Raw genomic sequence first — 14348 nt, forward strand, 5'->3', positions numbered from 1 at the left:
GATTTGGAAGAGTAGAGGGTCGTGATGAAGTAGAAGAGGGCATCTTTGAAGGTGAGATGGGAGAGGGTACAGTCTTTATGCCATTTGTGGAGGTGGCATCGCATTTCATTCTGAAGAAGACACATCTGAAGGATAATCCAGGGTGAGGAATTGAGATGGTACATGTATGATAGTGACATTCAAATGGGGATGAGCATGCTGGGAATCCCTGTTTGATGGAGGATCAATGACGAGGAGGAGAGAGGACATAACTTTGTCTTGGGAGCAAGCCACGGAGTGTGGGCTATATTTGCATTTAGTGATGGAGGCAATGGGTGTGGAATATGGGGATAAAGAGAAATGGAGAAGTGAATGAGAAAGTGGTCAGAGAGTGAGGGAGAGATTGCGAGATTGGGTAGAGAAAGTGAAGAGGAAATGAAAAATAGTTCTTGAAAGTTGCCTTGGGAATGCAAGTTGCCTTGGGAATGCAGAGGTTGATGTATGAAGGGAGGGCAGGGGGCTGCCAGAAGGGGAATATAGTCTGAATTGAATGGTGGGGAAGAATTTAGGGGTGTTCAGATCACTCATTAGCCCTGCAAGTGGATACATTGGAAAGAGGGCAAAGGAGAAGGTCCAGATTAGAGAGCTAGTTTAGAGGGCCCTGCAGCCTATAGATCAGAAGGATGGTTAGAGAGGTGGGTCTGAGGAGTTGGTTTGAAATGGATAATCAAGGCAAGACAATGGCATCCAGAATGCACTTGACCCTAACGAAGGAGTCTGCATTTTTCACTTCTGGCCCGAAGTAGGGACTTGGGATATGGTTCCAGCGGGGGACTACGTCCCTAAACTCAGGACCGAGTCTGTGAACCTACGGTCTCAGAGAAACACTCACCAGCCACAGGAACTGCCCAACTGAAGGCTGATGAGAGCAAAGACTGTGTGCTCTGAGAGAGATACCTTGTCTGAAGACCACGAATCCATACTGAGAATGCCGAACAGAGGGGTTTGCAATCTCTTGGTCGGTACGTAATCAAAGATGAAAGTTCTCTCCTGTGCTTACCTTTGAAATTTTGTTGGGATAGCTGTGCATGATTCTGGGGTGCCCAGGCCATGGCAATCACATCCCAGGGTTACAGGAACCTAGGAACAAACCTCTGGAAAACAAAAGGGGGGGGGGCAGGAGCAGATCCTCTCCTTGAGCTATGAAAAGCGCAGGAGAAGCCCTGTAAGAGAAACTCCGGCAGAGATGAATCCGAAACAAAGGAAGTCCCTCATAGACCACCTCTGGGAAGAGACCCAACCAGAGAGTCCAGATCCCTTTACTCAGAAGGTCCCGATAACACATGTCACTGACCAGTCAGGCAACCCCAAGCTGAAGAACATTTTCACTGGAAGGCCTAACAGGAGGCAGAAAATCAGAGCCTGAGATTCACAGCTCACCTACAAGGGAATTGGAGGGGGAGTTGCTGTACACTCCACCAGCAACCCAAGGCAGAGGCTGTTCCCTGGCAGGAGGGCCAAGGAAACAATACCTGCCTGACATGCACCTTACACTCAGGTGGGGAGAAATAATGCTCGCCACCTGCAGTCAGCAGGTGGGGCCTGATATATCTTCAGAAGAAGTTGGTCTTATCCCTGACTAAACCCCAATTCAAGAAGAGAAGCAACAGAGGGATCCAAGGGAGGAATGTAAACCCTTATCTGGACTGACACCTCCAAAGAGGAGCGGTTACATCTGGACTGTAAAAGGTCTGCCCCCACAAAGCCATGATGAATCCTGAGAAAGGGTTGAATCTCCTGTTATTAGCAGAAGGGCCCAGGAAGTGGCTAGGCCGAGAACAGCTTGGAGAGTCTTTCTACAAGGGAGACTGTGAATTGTTAGCCTAGGGATGGACTTTTAACAATAGGTTTTTGGACTTTTTCAATAGGCCACCTTTGGAACTTTCTTATACCAAGGGAGCAGTTGCTCGGGACCTCTTAAAAATAGGTTATCTATGTTGGTCATCCTTTCGATTCTTATGCTTTATAGTAGTGGAATTGTGGCAGGAGAACCAAACTCCCTAAGGAATAGGATGCTGATACTAGAGGGGGGGTAGTGGATAAACACTATAATCACTCCATTTTGGTTGTCCTGACCTTCATCTTCTCATTTAGGATTGTGTTTTAGAATAGGTAGGTGTTTTCCAATAGGTAGGGGTTTTCGAATAGGTAGGTGTTTTCTCAGATCACTGCATTAATAATCAAGGCACCGTGGTATTTAAATTCTCAGTCTTATGTTTCAGCATTTGACCTACTACCCCCCTGCACCTCATTTGGAAGTTTTGGTGGTGTTGAAGTGTAAGCAGGTGGGGTAGCTAAGTCATCAGAGGCAACGGGAGATGCAGGGGAGGGGTTATGTGAGTCAAAGTGGTTGTAAGAAAGGAGGTTTTTGGAAGATGAATTAGGCATTCCAGGGCCATAGTTTGAATAGTAGAAGAGGGTAGGGGAAAGGATGGCGTGCCATATGAGGTAAAAGTAGGTTGGCTACCCAAGAGGCATTTTCATGGCATTTCCTATCGATACCTATCAACAAAGTACAGTTATTTTCTTTGTTAATGCTCTTTATTGGAAGGCTGGAGGTTTTAACATATGACTTTGACATTTCTTCATCTCAAAGGGTTAGTGGTTTCTCTCTCCAGTTCCTGGTGGTAGCGGTCTCTGGGTACTTCATGCAAACCACCACCACACTTGGTGAAATGTGATACTTTTGCTCACCATGTTGGTCAAAGGAGCAAGAAATAAATCATGCCTTCATGAGCCCCCATTCACCGGAGATGGGTTTTAGGCAAACTAGCTGTGCACTGTTAGGACGTTTGTACTCCTCGAAATAATCGATTTTTGATCTATTTTTTTGATACTACTACAACTTCTTTCTTCATCATCCGTCCCTTTGGTGACTGCCAGTAGTGGGGATTTCTTACCAGTGAAGATTCAGACCATCTAATGATCTTCTCGCAGCGAGAGGCCTTCTCATCCTGTTCACGGCCATGGTGGACGCCAGCAAGAAGTGCCTTTTCAGGCCCTGCTCCAAGTGTGGCATCAAGAATATCTTTGTGGACGATCAGCATGGAAAATGCATATGTTGCATATATTGCCTGCGGTTGTATATGAATTGTTCGTTTTACAACTGTTCGAATTACAATTGACCTTTTCACAATTGACCGAATTGTGAAGGTCAATTGTAACATATATGTGGGGGGAAACCCCCCACAACTCCCCACCTAACGCCAAACCCCCCAAAACCCATATATATATATATATATATATATATATATATATATATATATATATATATATATACGGTCAATTGTGAAAAGGTCAATTGTGACCCTTTAAATTCAGTCAATTGTTCATTCGAACAATTGTAAATGAACAATTTGGGTAATACCTTGCCTGCACCTAGACCGCAATGTGAATAACTGCTCCATTTGCCCGCCAACATCTAAAACTCTGAAAGATCGTCATCGCAGGTTGGTGGCGTAGCTGGAGGAGGGTGCCATGGCCTATGACTGGGCCTTGGCCCAAAGTAATGCCTCTGCCAGGGTTAGCAGGCCTGTACAACAGACTCACTCTACAAAGAGATCACTTCCCTGGTGAAGAAACCTAAAAGGAGACATAACTCACTTATTTTGACTAAACTCCCCCCGCACCTCTCATTCGTCAACATCTGCGACAACGACCCAATCGACGAGCCACAGGCGTAAATAGTCATCGACACCAGCTACTTTGTCAACAGCAGTTTCCTCAAAAACTCAGTCATCAGTCCGTCAAACCAAATTGCCACCCCGTCCTCCGAAACCAACTCCTCTGTTATTTTCTGTCCCTGTAGCTACCCTCACAGACACAGATACGGTCCTGACACATCTCCAGACAGAAAAGTACTGATGAGTATGACAACAATGTACCAGTGAATGGGGAGCCCCCAGACCTGCCTTAAAGGGATTCGCTTCCGGATGAAATCTGGTCCTTTCATTCACTGTTAACGCGGGCAGTTACGCTTTTCGACCTAGTTCCATAGAAACAGTGAAAGGAGGGTTTCCTTTTTCAGAGGCGTGAAGCCTGCAGGAAATCAGTGGTTACCATACCTAGCTTGACGACATCTAGGAAGTTGGGCTGCTGGTTATGAAATATCCCTTCTCGACTCCTCCAAAGAAGGATCTTTGGAAAGGAATGCTCGGACAAGAAAGGCAAGCAACTGGACGCTTTTGGAAAGCGTGTAATCATCACAGCCGCTACCACCATTAAGGTAGCCAATTCCCTGGCTGTTCTCTCCAGATACGACAGGGAATTGTTGTATAAGATGGCTCCCATCTTAGAATTTTTGCCTGATAAGAGGTATGAGGATCTAGCATTGCTACATGAGGGGGAGGCTGCTTCAGATCATGCCATCACCGTGGCGCTGGACATAGTGGACACAGGTTTCCACCAGATGGGCAACAGAGCGGTGCAAGGCGCCAAGGTTGGTTGAAAGCCAGAAACATTTGCCCTGATGTGCATTCTAAGTAGTAGACATGCCTTTTGATGGAGTGGACCTCTTCACGAAGAAGGTCAACAAGACCCTTGTAGCCATCAAAACAGACACGGACACTACTCAGTCTTTCAGTATCCTGCCGCAGAGAATGCACTTATTTTGCCTAGATCCCCCCCCCTCTCATCTGTCAACATCCGTGACAGTGACCCCATCAACGAGCCACAGGTGTAAATAGTCATCGACACCAGCTACTTTGTCAACATCAGTTCCGTCAACAACTCAGTTGTCGGTCCATCAAACTAAATTGCCACCCCACCCTCCGAAGCCAACTCCTCCGTTGTTTTCTGTCCCTGAAGCTACCCTCACAGACACAGATACTGGTCCTGACACTTCTCCAGACAGGCATAGCACTGATGAGTATGACAACATGGTACCAGTGGATTGGGTGCCCCCAGACCTGCCTTCAAGGGATTTGCTTGCGGATGAAATCTGGTCCTTTCATGTCCTTTTGGCTTGGTAAGACAGATTCTCCAGGACCTCCAGAGATTTTCAATCTTCATATCGTCAGCCGTCTGGCACAAGCTTGCAGGAGGTGTTCAGAGGGAGGTTGCAGGGCTTCCACCCGCTCGCAAACTCCAAAATAAGCCTGACCCGTACCAGGTCCCTGGCCCCCGACTTCAGCACCCCAGTGGGAGGTCGGTTACCACTGTTTGTCAAACTGTTGCACAACATCACCACCGACAAATGGGTGCTCAACATCGTTCAGCACGGTTACATGCTGTGATTTCAGGACAAATGCCCCTCCATTCTTCCAGTATAAAGAAAGGAACAACATCTGCCCCTGCTCTTGCATGAAGTTCAGTCCCTAAAAAAAAAAAGGTGGCAGGGCCATAGAAGCCATTCCATCGCACCTCCGAGGCTCCGCAGTGTACCCATCCAGGATCTCAGGCAGCTCACTGCGTTCCTAAAATCACAAAGGTTCTGCATGGTAACGCTTCAGCACATGCTAGAACAGCTGGAACAGGGTATTTTCTCTCGTCCCTAGATTTGCAGGATGCATATATCTACATATCAATCCATCAGAAACACAGCCGTTTCCTTCGCTTTGTGGTGCAGGGGAAGCACTACTAGTTCAAGACTCTACTGTTCGGGCTAAAGTGCATACCAAAGGTCTTCACCAAGTGTCTCGCACTGGTAGCTGCCCATCTGCGCTGCACATGCATCTACAGTTATCTGTACCCGGACGACTGACGGATCCGCGCCCAATCTCATCCACTAGCCTTGCAACACACTGAAAAGACCATCCACTGCTGAACTTCTCTGGGATTCTCCATAAACATTCCAAAGTCATGCATGTTGCCATCTCGCAACACTTTGTTCCTGTGCTCACAACTAGATACACTGCATTGTCTGGCTACTCCTTCAGAGGAGAGGGTCAAGGCCATATTTCGCAAGATTCAGCAGCTGTCCACTCTCCAACTGTTCAATCAAATCACTGCTGGGGATGTCATCATCCTGCATCCCCCTAGTTCCACATTGCAGGTTGCATATTGGATCTATCCAGGAGTATCCGGATGCCAGGCATAAGCAGGTGTCGGGCTCCTGGAACAACATCATCACTCTCTGCTGAACTCTGCACTGGTGGAAACATTGACAGCGCCTAACACAGGGCGCTCCTTTTTGCCCATCAAGCCAGGCAAACAAAATACACCTCCCTGGAAGCCTGGGGTGCACACACACATGCAACTTCCACGCCAGAGGCCTCTGGCAGCCAGAGGACAAAATGTTACACATCAATGTGTTGGTGCTTCGAGCTGTGTACTGGGCCCTCAAGTCCTTCCAGCCCCAGCCCCAAGGCAAAACGGTTCACATCTTCACAGACAATACGACCACCATGTACTACATCAGAAAGCAGGGAGGGACATGCTCCCTGTTTCTATCCAAGGAAGCCGCAAGTGCTGTGAAACTGGACGATATCCCAGAAGCTGTTCCTAATTCCGTTTAACCTGAATGGGATCCACAGCGTCATTGCAAATTCCTTCAGCAGGGAAATGTGATCCTGCCACCAATGGGAACTCCACCAAGACCATGTTCTTCATCTTTTTTTCGAAATGGGGTTGTCCAACTCCAAATGTGCCCAATTTGTAAGCAGTATCCTCAAATGAGGTGTATGGGTGATGCTATCGCCATACCATGGGAGGATTTGTTCCTCTATGCATTTCCTCCAATCCTGCTTCTTCTAGGAGTCATCAATACACTCAAACAGAGCCCAAGCAGGATGATCCTCATTGCTCCGGCGTGGCCTCATCAGATTTGGTACTCTCTGTCCATAGCACCTTGCATCAAACTGACTCCACTTCCAGACCTGTGCTCCAGAGAAGGAGGATCTGTCCACCACCATCGTGCAGTGTCCCTGCAGTTGACGGTTTGGCTCCTGCAGCCCTTGAATTTTGACATTTCACATTGCCTTTGGAATGCTGTAACACTCTAGTGGGAGCTCCTTCCACTCTTTCCTGCTGCATGCACAAGTGGTAACGTTTTACCATATGGTGTCAGTGGCAGCAACTCGACCCTCTTTGGATTAAGGCTAATCAGATCCTGCCATTTATTCTGTCGTTGACTGAAGCAACCTGGCTCACACTTCCATAAAGGTCCACCTTGCTGCTTTCTCTCATTCTGCTTGCAGCACTGGCCATACTTCACTTTGTTCACAAAGACTGGTTAGATTGACTATTTTGAGCTTTCCCTTCAGTAAAGGTGCCTGCTCCCGCTTGGGAGCTTAATGTGGTTCTCTACAAGCTAACAGGGCTGCCATTTCAGCCTCTATACCAAGCTCCTCTGATGTTTCTGTCATGGATAACTGCTTTTCTGGTGGCTGTTACATCTGCCAGACATGTTGGAGAGTTGCAAGCTCTCTCCTATAAGCCACCATATTTGACTTTCCATCGGTCAAGGGTGGTGCTACGCACTCATCCTTCATTTACGGTGCCATAGTCTTTTAATCTCAATGAGCCATTAGTACTGACAGAGTTCTTTGGCTTTCCACCTCTCCTGCAGGGAATGTGTTACATTCACTGGACATTGCCTGGGTTTTGAAGTTCTATTTCACACACACGAAATAATTTTGCAAAACTTCTCAACTTTTGTCACTTTTGGACCTGTTGAAAAAGGGAAGGTGCCCGGTCGTAGTCTTCGATTTCCAGGTGGCTATCTGCTGCATATCTCATAGTCATCACATTGCAAACAGACCACATTCCACCGTAGCTGTGGCTTCTGCTATGGCTTTACTGTCTGGTGTGCCCCTGCTCGACATCTGCAGGGTGGCTACGTGTAGGTCGACTCATACCTTCATGAAATTCTACTGCATGGACAGGGATTCCAGGGAGGAGTCCCGTGTCGGCCATGCAGTACTTCACAACCTATTTGTTTGTGGTGAGTGTTAGAGAGGTGAGTTTTAATTGCTTCTGTTGAACTGTTCCAATGGTTGAGTATGTGTACTGCTATGTAATCGTATTCATGAGCATGTGAATCGATGAAAGATCCAATGCTGGAGAAGGAACAAGTTACTTACCTGTAACACCTACCTGCAAGGCTAAAAACCTTGGGGTCATCTTCGACTCTACACTCTCCTTCTCTCCTCACATATCTGAAGTCTCTAAGAAGTCACACTACCAGCTTCACCTCCTCAGAGGTATTCTTCCCTTCCTCTCCTTCCCCCAGAAGCTCACTGTCTCCCGAGCCCTGGTTCTCTCGAAGCTGGACTACTGTAACAGCCTCTATCTTAATCTGCCTGCCTCCACTCCCTGCCCTCTGCAACTCATCCAGAACAGAACTGCGAGACTTGTCCTTGGCCTCAAGCCCAGGGACCGTATCTCTCCAGGACTGAAATCTCTACACTGGCTCCCAGTGGCTGCGAGGATTAAGTTCAAAACCCTCTGCATTATCCACAAGGCCTTCTGGGGCCTGGGGCCAAAATACCTTCAACTCTCTCTTCCTAAATATCTTCCTTCCCGAGCCCTTCGCTCATCCGTCTCCAACTCCCTCAGGGTCAGCCGCTTCTCAAAGCAACGAGCTGGGGGTAGATCTCTCTCCGCGGCAGGGGTCTCCCTCTGGGACAGCCTTCCTGCCTCCCTGAAACTTGAGGAGAACCATCTCCGGTTCCGGAAGCACCTCAAAACCTTCCTCTTTGCTTCTGCTTTCTCTGTCCCTCTCCCCTGCTAAATTCTACACTGAAATTGCACTGAATCTGCAACTGTGCCACTCTCACCGACCTCGGTCCTGGGCCCAGCCACTCTCCACTTGCACTGCCTCCCTGGCATCCCCTGCACTGCGGGACTGTCTCTATATCCCTACAGCCCCCCTTCCCAGCACTTGTGTGCACTTACCTTGCACTTGCCACCAGCTGGCCCTATTTATTTATTTATTTTATTCTACTTACTTGTACTGCACTTCCCCCTCCCGTTCCCCTTGCACTTTTCCCTTCCCCTACCCCTGCACTTGCGCGGTCTGAATGATACCTGGCCTAGTAGGATCGTTGTCTGTCTTCCCCTTGTTCCCCCCCCGCCTCGTCGCGCCTTGAAACACTTGTGTATAGGCGCGTTACAAATGCCATATCATATCATATCATACCTGTTCTCCAGCATTGGTAGTTTTCATGGATTCACATGTGACCATCCCTCATAACCCTCCATGGCTCTACTGGTTCCTACTGCCACATTGCATGCTCTTTTAAATCTGAGGATAGCCTCCAGGGGTGGAGCTAGGGCAGGCTACTGTCATTGGTTGGGGCAATATGACCCGAAGTGACGCCAATAGGCTGTACAAGTGCCAAGCAGCTTTTAAGCTTTAAAGCTAAACTGCTTTAATATTACAGAGGATTCCCAGCCTGATGACCGGGAATATTCATGAGCATGTGTACCTATGAAAGACCCAATTCGAAGGGATTGTGTCCTCCGACGTATTCCACATTTATGACAGGTAATCACCACAGCTGTGCTGCTGTGACCCACAGTGCATTCCGATATCTGCACCCAATATGATCCTATAGGTTATCTTTGAACTTCATATTTAGAACGTATCCAATGTATTGGACTTCTGCAAGGGACAGAACCTAGCGCTCCCTGTCCTTTAAATTGCAACAAAGCTGGTTTACCCCATGTGTGAATCCTGTGGAAGTAAGTATGAAGTCTTTGTTACACATTAGAATACTTCACATATTACCATCCATAATAAGTGAAGCATGCTCTGTGTGCATGCACTTTTTCAATTCCCGCTGCACCGGACCTCCCCACTTTGAATCCAGTACTAATAGAGCTACGGAACAGGATATTGTCCATGTTCCATAAAAGGTTAGCTACATCAAATTCTTTTTATGTCTATATTGGAAACCAGGGTGCTAGATGTCTAGCTAAGAAAATAAATCTGATGTAGATTTGCACTCTCCAGTGTGATTTTTGCGTGGTTTTAATAAAGGTCTGCAACCTTATATTAAATCGAATCTAGACATTTCATTTCAAGTGTGTGATGTCTAAATTGACAGATCTATTTGTCCCTGCCGAGTAGATACCGTAACAATCTTATTAGGTTCATGCAAACACTGTTTTCAGTTAAAGGCTTGGTGTTTTCTTTGATTTCTTAGACACATATAAATATTAAACATTTGACCAGCTGTTCCATTTTTTTTTCACTGCTTGTTTTTCAATCAACGGAAATTGCAAGTAATTTGCCAGAGTTCAAGGTTATTTCTTTCTGAAAGAATCTGACACAGGAATCCTATAGTGCGACAAAAAAACAGGCGAACATTCAGTGTGAACTCTGTGGCCCACCATCCTGAGACGGCCACTTTACAAGACCCTCTTGAAAGCAGACGAAAGTGCAATGTGAAGGATATTCATAGAAATATACTTTTCTTAGCCTCCTATCAAAAATGTCTAATATAGCAGCTTTGAACCAACATCAAATTGGATTCATTTGGGATTAAGAAATGCAGGTACATTTTCTGCTTACCAAAGCATGCATTCTAAGCAGGACATTGAAGTCCCTCCCTAAGCTTTTGTAGGCTTGATGGCTGCTGTCTGCTTTGTCTAAGCTAGGTTGTAAATGCTATAGATCCAATAGGTGACATTTCTTTCCTTGCCATTCCTGTAATTATTTGTGGTCTAATTGAGTCTACATTGCTCACTACACAAAGGATTTGTTTCGAACGCTGGCCCACATTCAATTTTCTCAGACACATTTGATCAAAAGATTAAGTTACTACTTTTAAGGCCTGCTCAAGAATGTCACTTAATTAATGTGAGTCCAGAAGAGACTACTTGTACAATTGTAGTGTAAATACTTCAGATGATTTTAATGATTGTTCTGAGCATGGCATTTGCCTATTAAAAAGTGGGAGATCCAAAAGGAATCCTTGCTTGACACTATTAGAATTTTTTGGAAGTTTGGTAGCGTTGACAAAGACTCTTCTCAAAGCAAGCAGTGGAATGAAACACTGTCGAGATGGACTACAATCATGGTCTTGAGATTAACCAATGCACTATTGACTAGATCGATCCACCCGATACATCTCCCATTTGAGGCCAGTAAAGGACAAGCCTTTTTTGTAATTGGCTTTTTGAAATGAAGGCATATGTGTGGTTGAGTACTCTACAGCCCAGAAATAGAGATGCTTGCTATGAAGAATAATTTGTTTAAGGGCTAACAAGGTTTTGAAAAGGCTAACATCTTGGTAAAGTTTGCATTCGTATTTATAAAAAGTAGGGAGCACTTATTTCATTAGGTTAAAGTTCTTGGTATTCAAAGATGCCTTCACATTCTCCTTCACCAAATAGACCTTTGTTGTGATCAAGTAGGGGTTGGCCTGCTCCGTGGTCTTTTCTCCCTGTGAAACTCAATGAAATGAGTTAATGTGGCTTATAACTAATGGCATACAATTAATGGATTTGCTCAGAAAATTCATTTGATTTCGGTCATCAAAATATATGCCATTAAACATGCACCACTAATCAATATACATTTGGTGTTCTATAACTTGAAAATGCCACATATTTGATATGTCCACATCATTCAGTGATCATGTTATAATAGGCCCAACCCCTTCTGAAAACTCTTGGTACTCTTGTATGATTTTTGTCATACACATGTAGGAACTTAATCTTCACCAGTTGCATTTTAACAGATGCCACTATTTTCTTGCTTGTGTGGGGAAAGCATGTTCATTCAAAGTAATACTCCAGGTGTAAAGGGTTGCCTAGTAAAACAATGTCCATTGGTTTATTATTTTTTATTGTACTTCGATTTATGGAAACAATTTTGATGTTCATTTAATAGGGGTCATTGTGTTTGGAATCTTGCAGGAACTGGGTCTTTCTCAGCTTCGAGAAGGCGCGTATGGCCTGAGTCTGCGGGCAGTCCTGTGTGTCCTGACACTGCTCATGTATCACACGTACATCTCTCTCATCCTAGGTAAGGCGGCCCTGTTTCCACTTTGTGATTCCAATAAAAAAGCTTTAATTCTGAAGGTAGTCCTATATACAATGTATCCCTAAAGGGAATTTGGATTTGCAGTACATCAGGGTGCATGGGTAGTTACTCTCCTTACTGGTCTATTGCACAGTCTGCCACATAGAATTATCTTGTTCTATTTGTTTGAGAATCCCCGCTGGATTGTTCGGTAATGCATGTGGGGGTGTGAGGGAAGAGGGCGATGGGTTGAGGTGTTGAGGTGGATGTGGTTACACTTCTGGACTTTGTCGTTCAGGACCCTTCATTCTCAAACCAACCCTCCTTTATTAAACTGTTACAGTAAAAGGGGCTTGTTTTTTTCAGCACCACTACAAGGGACAAGATAAGTGCCCAATGGCTTTCTGAAAATAAATTACTTATTATTCTTGTTAATCCTTGCTCGCCCAACAATTTTCTGATGGCTTCCGATGTCTGATTGCCAAATACCAGACCATAACGTTGTTTTATTATACTTTTATTGATAATGTTTGGATGATTTAATGTTCATATGCAAGTTGTTTTTTCGTATTTGCATGTATTTTCGTTTATATTTTTATCTATATGTGTTGATTAACCCAAATATAGGCCTTGATAAAAACTAGCTATAAAGCTCTGCTTGCACAAATAGGTAAAAAGAGGGCAGTTGCACACACAAACAATTTAAACAGTAAAAGTTGTCATTAGAAAACAACTTGATCACCAGCCTCTCCCCTTCCTGGTGCAACTATTGCCTAGTCTGCTGCGAATCCACACGCTAGCTTTGTACTTTCATAACTTCACAAAAGTATGCTCCAACAGGCAGGAATTCCTTAATGCTGAGTTCTCACGTTTCCCAAGGCCATCCAGTCCTGACCTTGCTTGGGATTCTGGGCCTTGTAGGTTTTTCATTCCCATTGGAAATATAGTAAAACTACAAGTCCTTAAACCCAAAGGGCATAAAACAAGACTGGATGGCCTTCTCATGCATAGCCACGGGAAACTTGATTCCTCTGCAAAGTTTGATCAGTTGTCCAATGGCTTCTCGAGCAAATAAGGAACCCCACCATTCACACGACTTTACAGCAGATTATAGAGCCTCTTCTCCCCCCATCATTTCTCGTTCTCTTCCCTACTCTCTTCTGCCTTAATTTAATTCCAACCTCACCCTCTTCCTCTCACCTCCACTTCCCCACATGTATTCTTCATCCTCTTCTCACTTCCCCACATGTATTCTTCATCCTCTTCTACAAACCCCTTTCCCTTACACGTTTGCCAGTAAAATGGCTGAGTGAAGCATTTGCCTAGGACATCTGCTGTACACCTGCAGGAAACAGGTTTGAATACCTCACAGGTCGATACATTGAGTACCATGAAAATAAGGCAGGATGATGAAGCAATACAAATTAAAATATTGTATTTGCCTAATGCCTCACATGTTTTAATCTCATATTATGCATGATTGCATACATGGTCTCTAACACATGTGGATCGAGGCATTATACAGTAACAATGCAAGGGTTCAATCCATCACAAGTAATGCAGTATCCCCAGGTACAGTGCCCTCTTGGGTTGTATGCCTGAATTATGCAGCAGTTGATGAGAATCCGCCCACACTTGCTAATGTTGTGCTTGTAGAACTAATCTACTGTACCATTGGCTCTTGTGCGTTTTTGCATGCAAGTGTACTTACTACTTGTTAATGAAGTTGTTCTCTTGCATATCAGGTACAGGAGAGGCCAATCTTCAGGAAGCAGAGGCCCTTATTGAACCCTACCTCCAGAAATTTCCAAATGTAAGTACACGCCCTCGCTTCACTCTGTAACGAAACAAAACTGGTGGAGGGTTACTCTTCATAGATTTTAAGAATGTTGTTCTGTTTTTTCTATCCAGGGTTCGATTATTTTATTTTATTCTGCCAGAATAAGTATACTAAAAGGAGCGTTTGAGAAGGTAAAACAGTTCATTCATTATGCTACTTGGTAAAGCTATTCTCTAATTCTATACAGTATGTGCAATATATGTAATATGCAATATCATGTATACTAATGGGTTAATTTATTTGGCAGGCACAACTCATTTTCCAACAGTGCATCGAATCTCAGAAGGAATGGAAGCAAATTCATCACCTCTGCTACTGGGAGCTGATGTGGTGCAATTCCTTTCAGCAGGACTGGCTCCAGGCGTACCGCTATGCAGATCTGCTCTGCAAAGAAAGCCGCTGGTCTAAGGTAAGGGTAGGGCGGTGTGAAAAAATCTTTATCAAAGGGGGCAGATCTCATATCCTGGGAAGTGATGGTGCGCAGGTACTAGACCGTAAAATCAATCTAAGAAATGCCTTCAAAGTTTCTTTACTTATATCTTGTATGGTCAGATACTA

At 45.0% G+C, this 14348-nt stretch overlaps 1 protein-coding gene across 5 annotated transcripts in view; it reads left to right on the forward strand.

The window, feature by feature from the left end:
* The window catches only part of TTC39B (tetratricopeptide repeat domain 39B), a 906668-nt gene that overhangs the window by 739091 nt on the left and 153229 nt on the right, over positions 1–14348 (forward strand). For all 5 annotated transcript variants that reach the window (XM_069626054.1, XM_069626053.1, XM_069626052.1 and 2 more), the window contains 4 exons: positions 11845–11953; positions 13696–13763; positions 13862–13921; positions 14038–14199. In XM_069626054.1, coding sequence (XP_069482155.1) covers positions 11845–11953; positions 13696–13763; positions 13862–13921; positions 14038–14199 — 399 coding nt within the window. The remainder of the gene's footprint in view (positions 1–11844; positions 11954–13695; positions 13764–13861; positions 13922–14037; positions 14200–14348) is intronic.

The sequence above is a fragment of the Ambystoma mexicanum genome, chromosome 6p (assembly GCF_040938575.1).
Source record: "Ambystoma mexicanum isolate Mex_15411 chromosome 6p, UKY_AmexF1_1, whole genome shotgun sequence".
Classification (NCBI taxonomy): Eukaryota; Metazoa; Chordata; class Amphibia; order Caudata; family Ambystomatidae; genus Ambystoma; species Ambystoma mexicanum.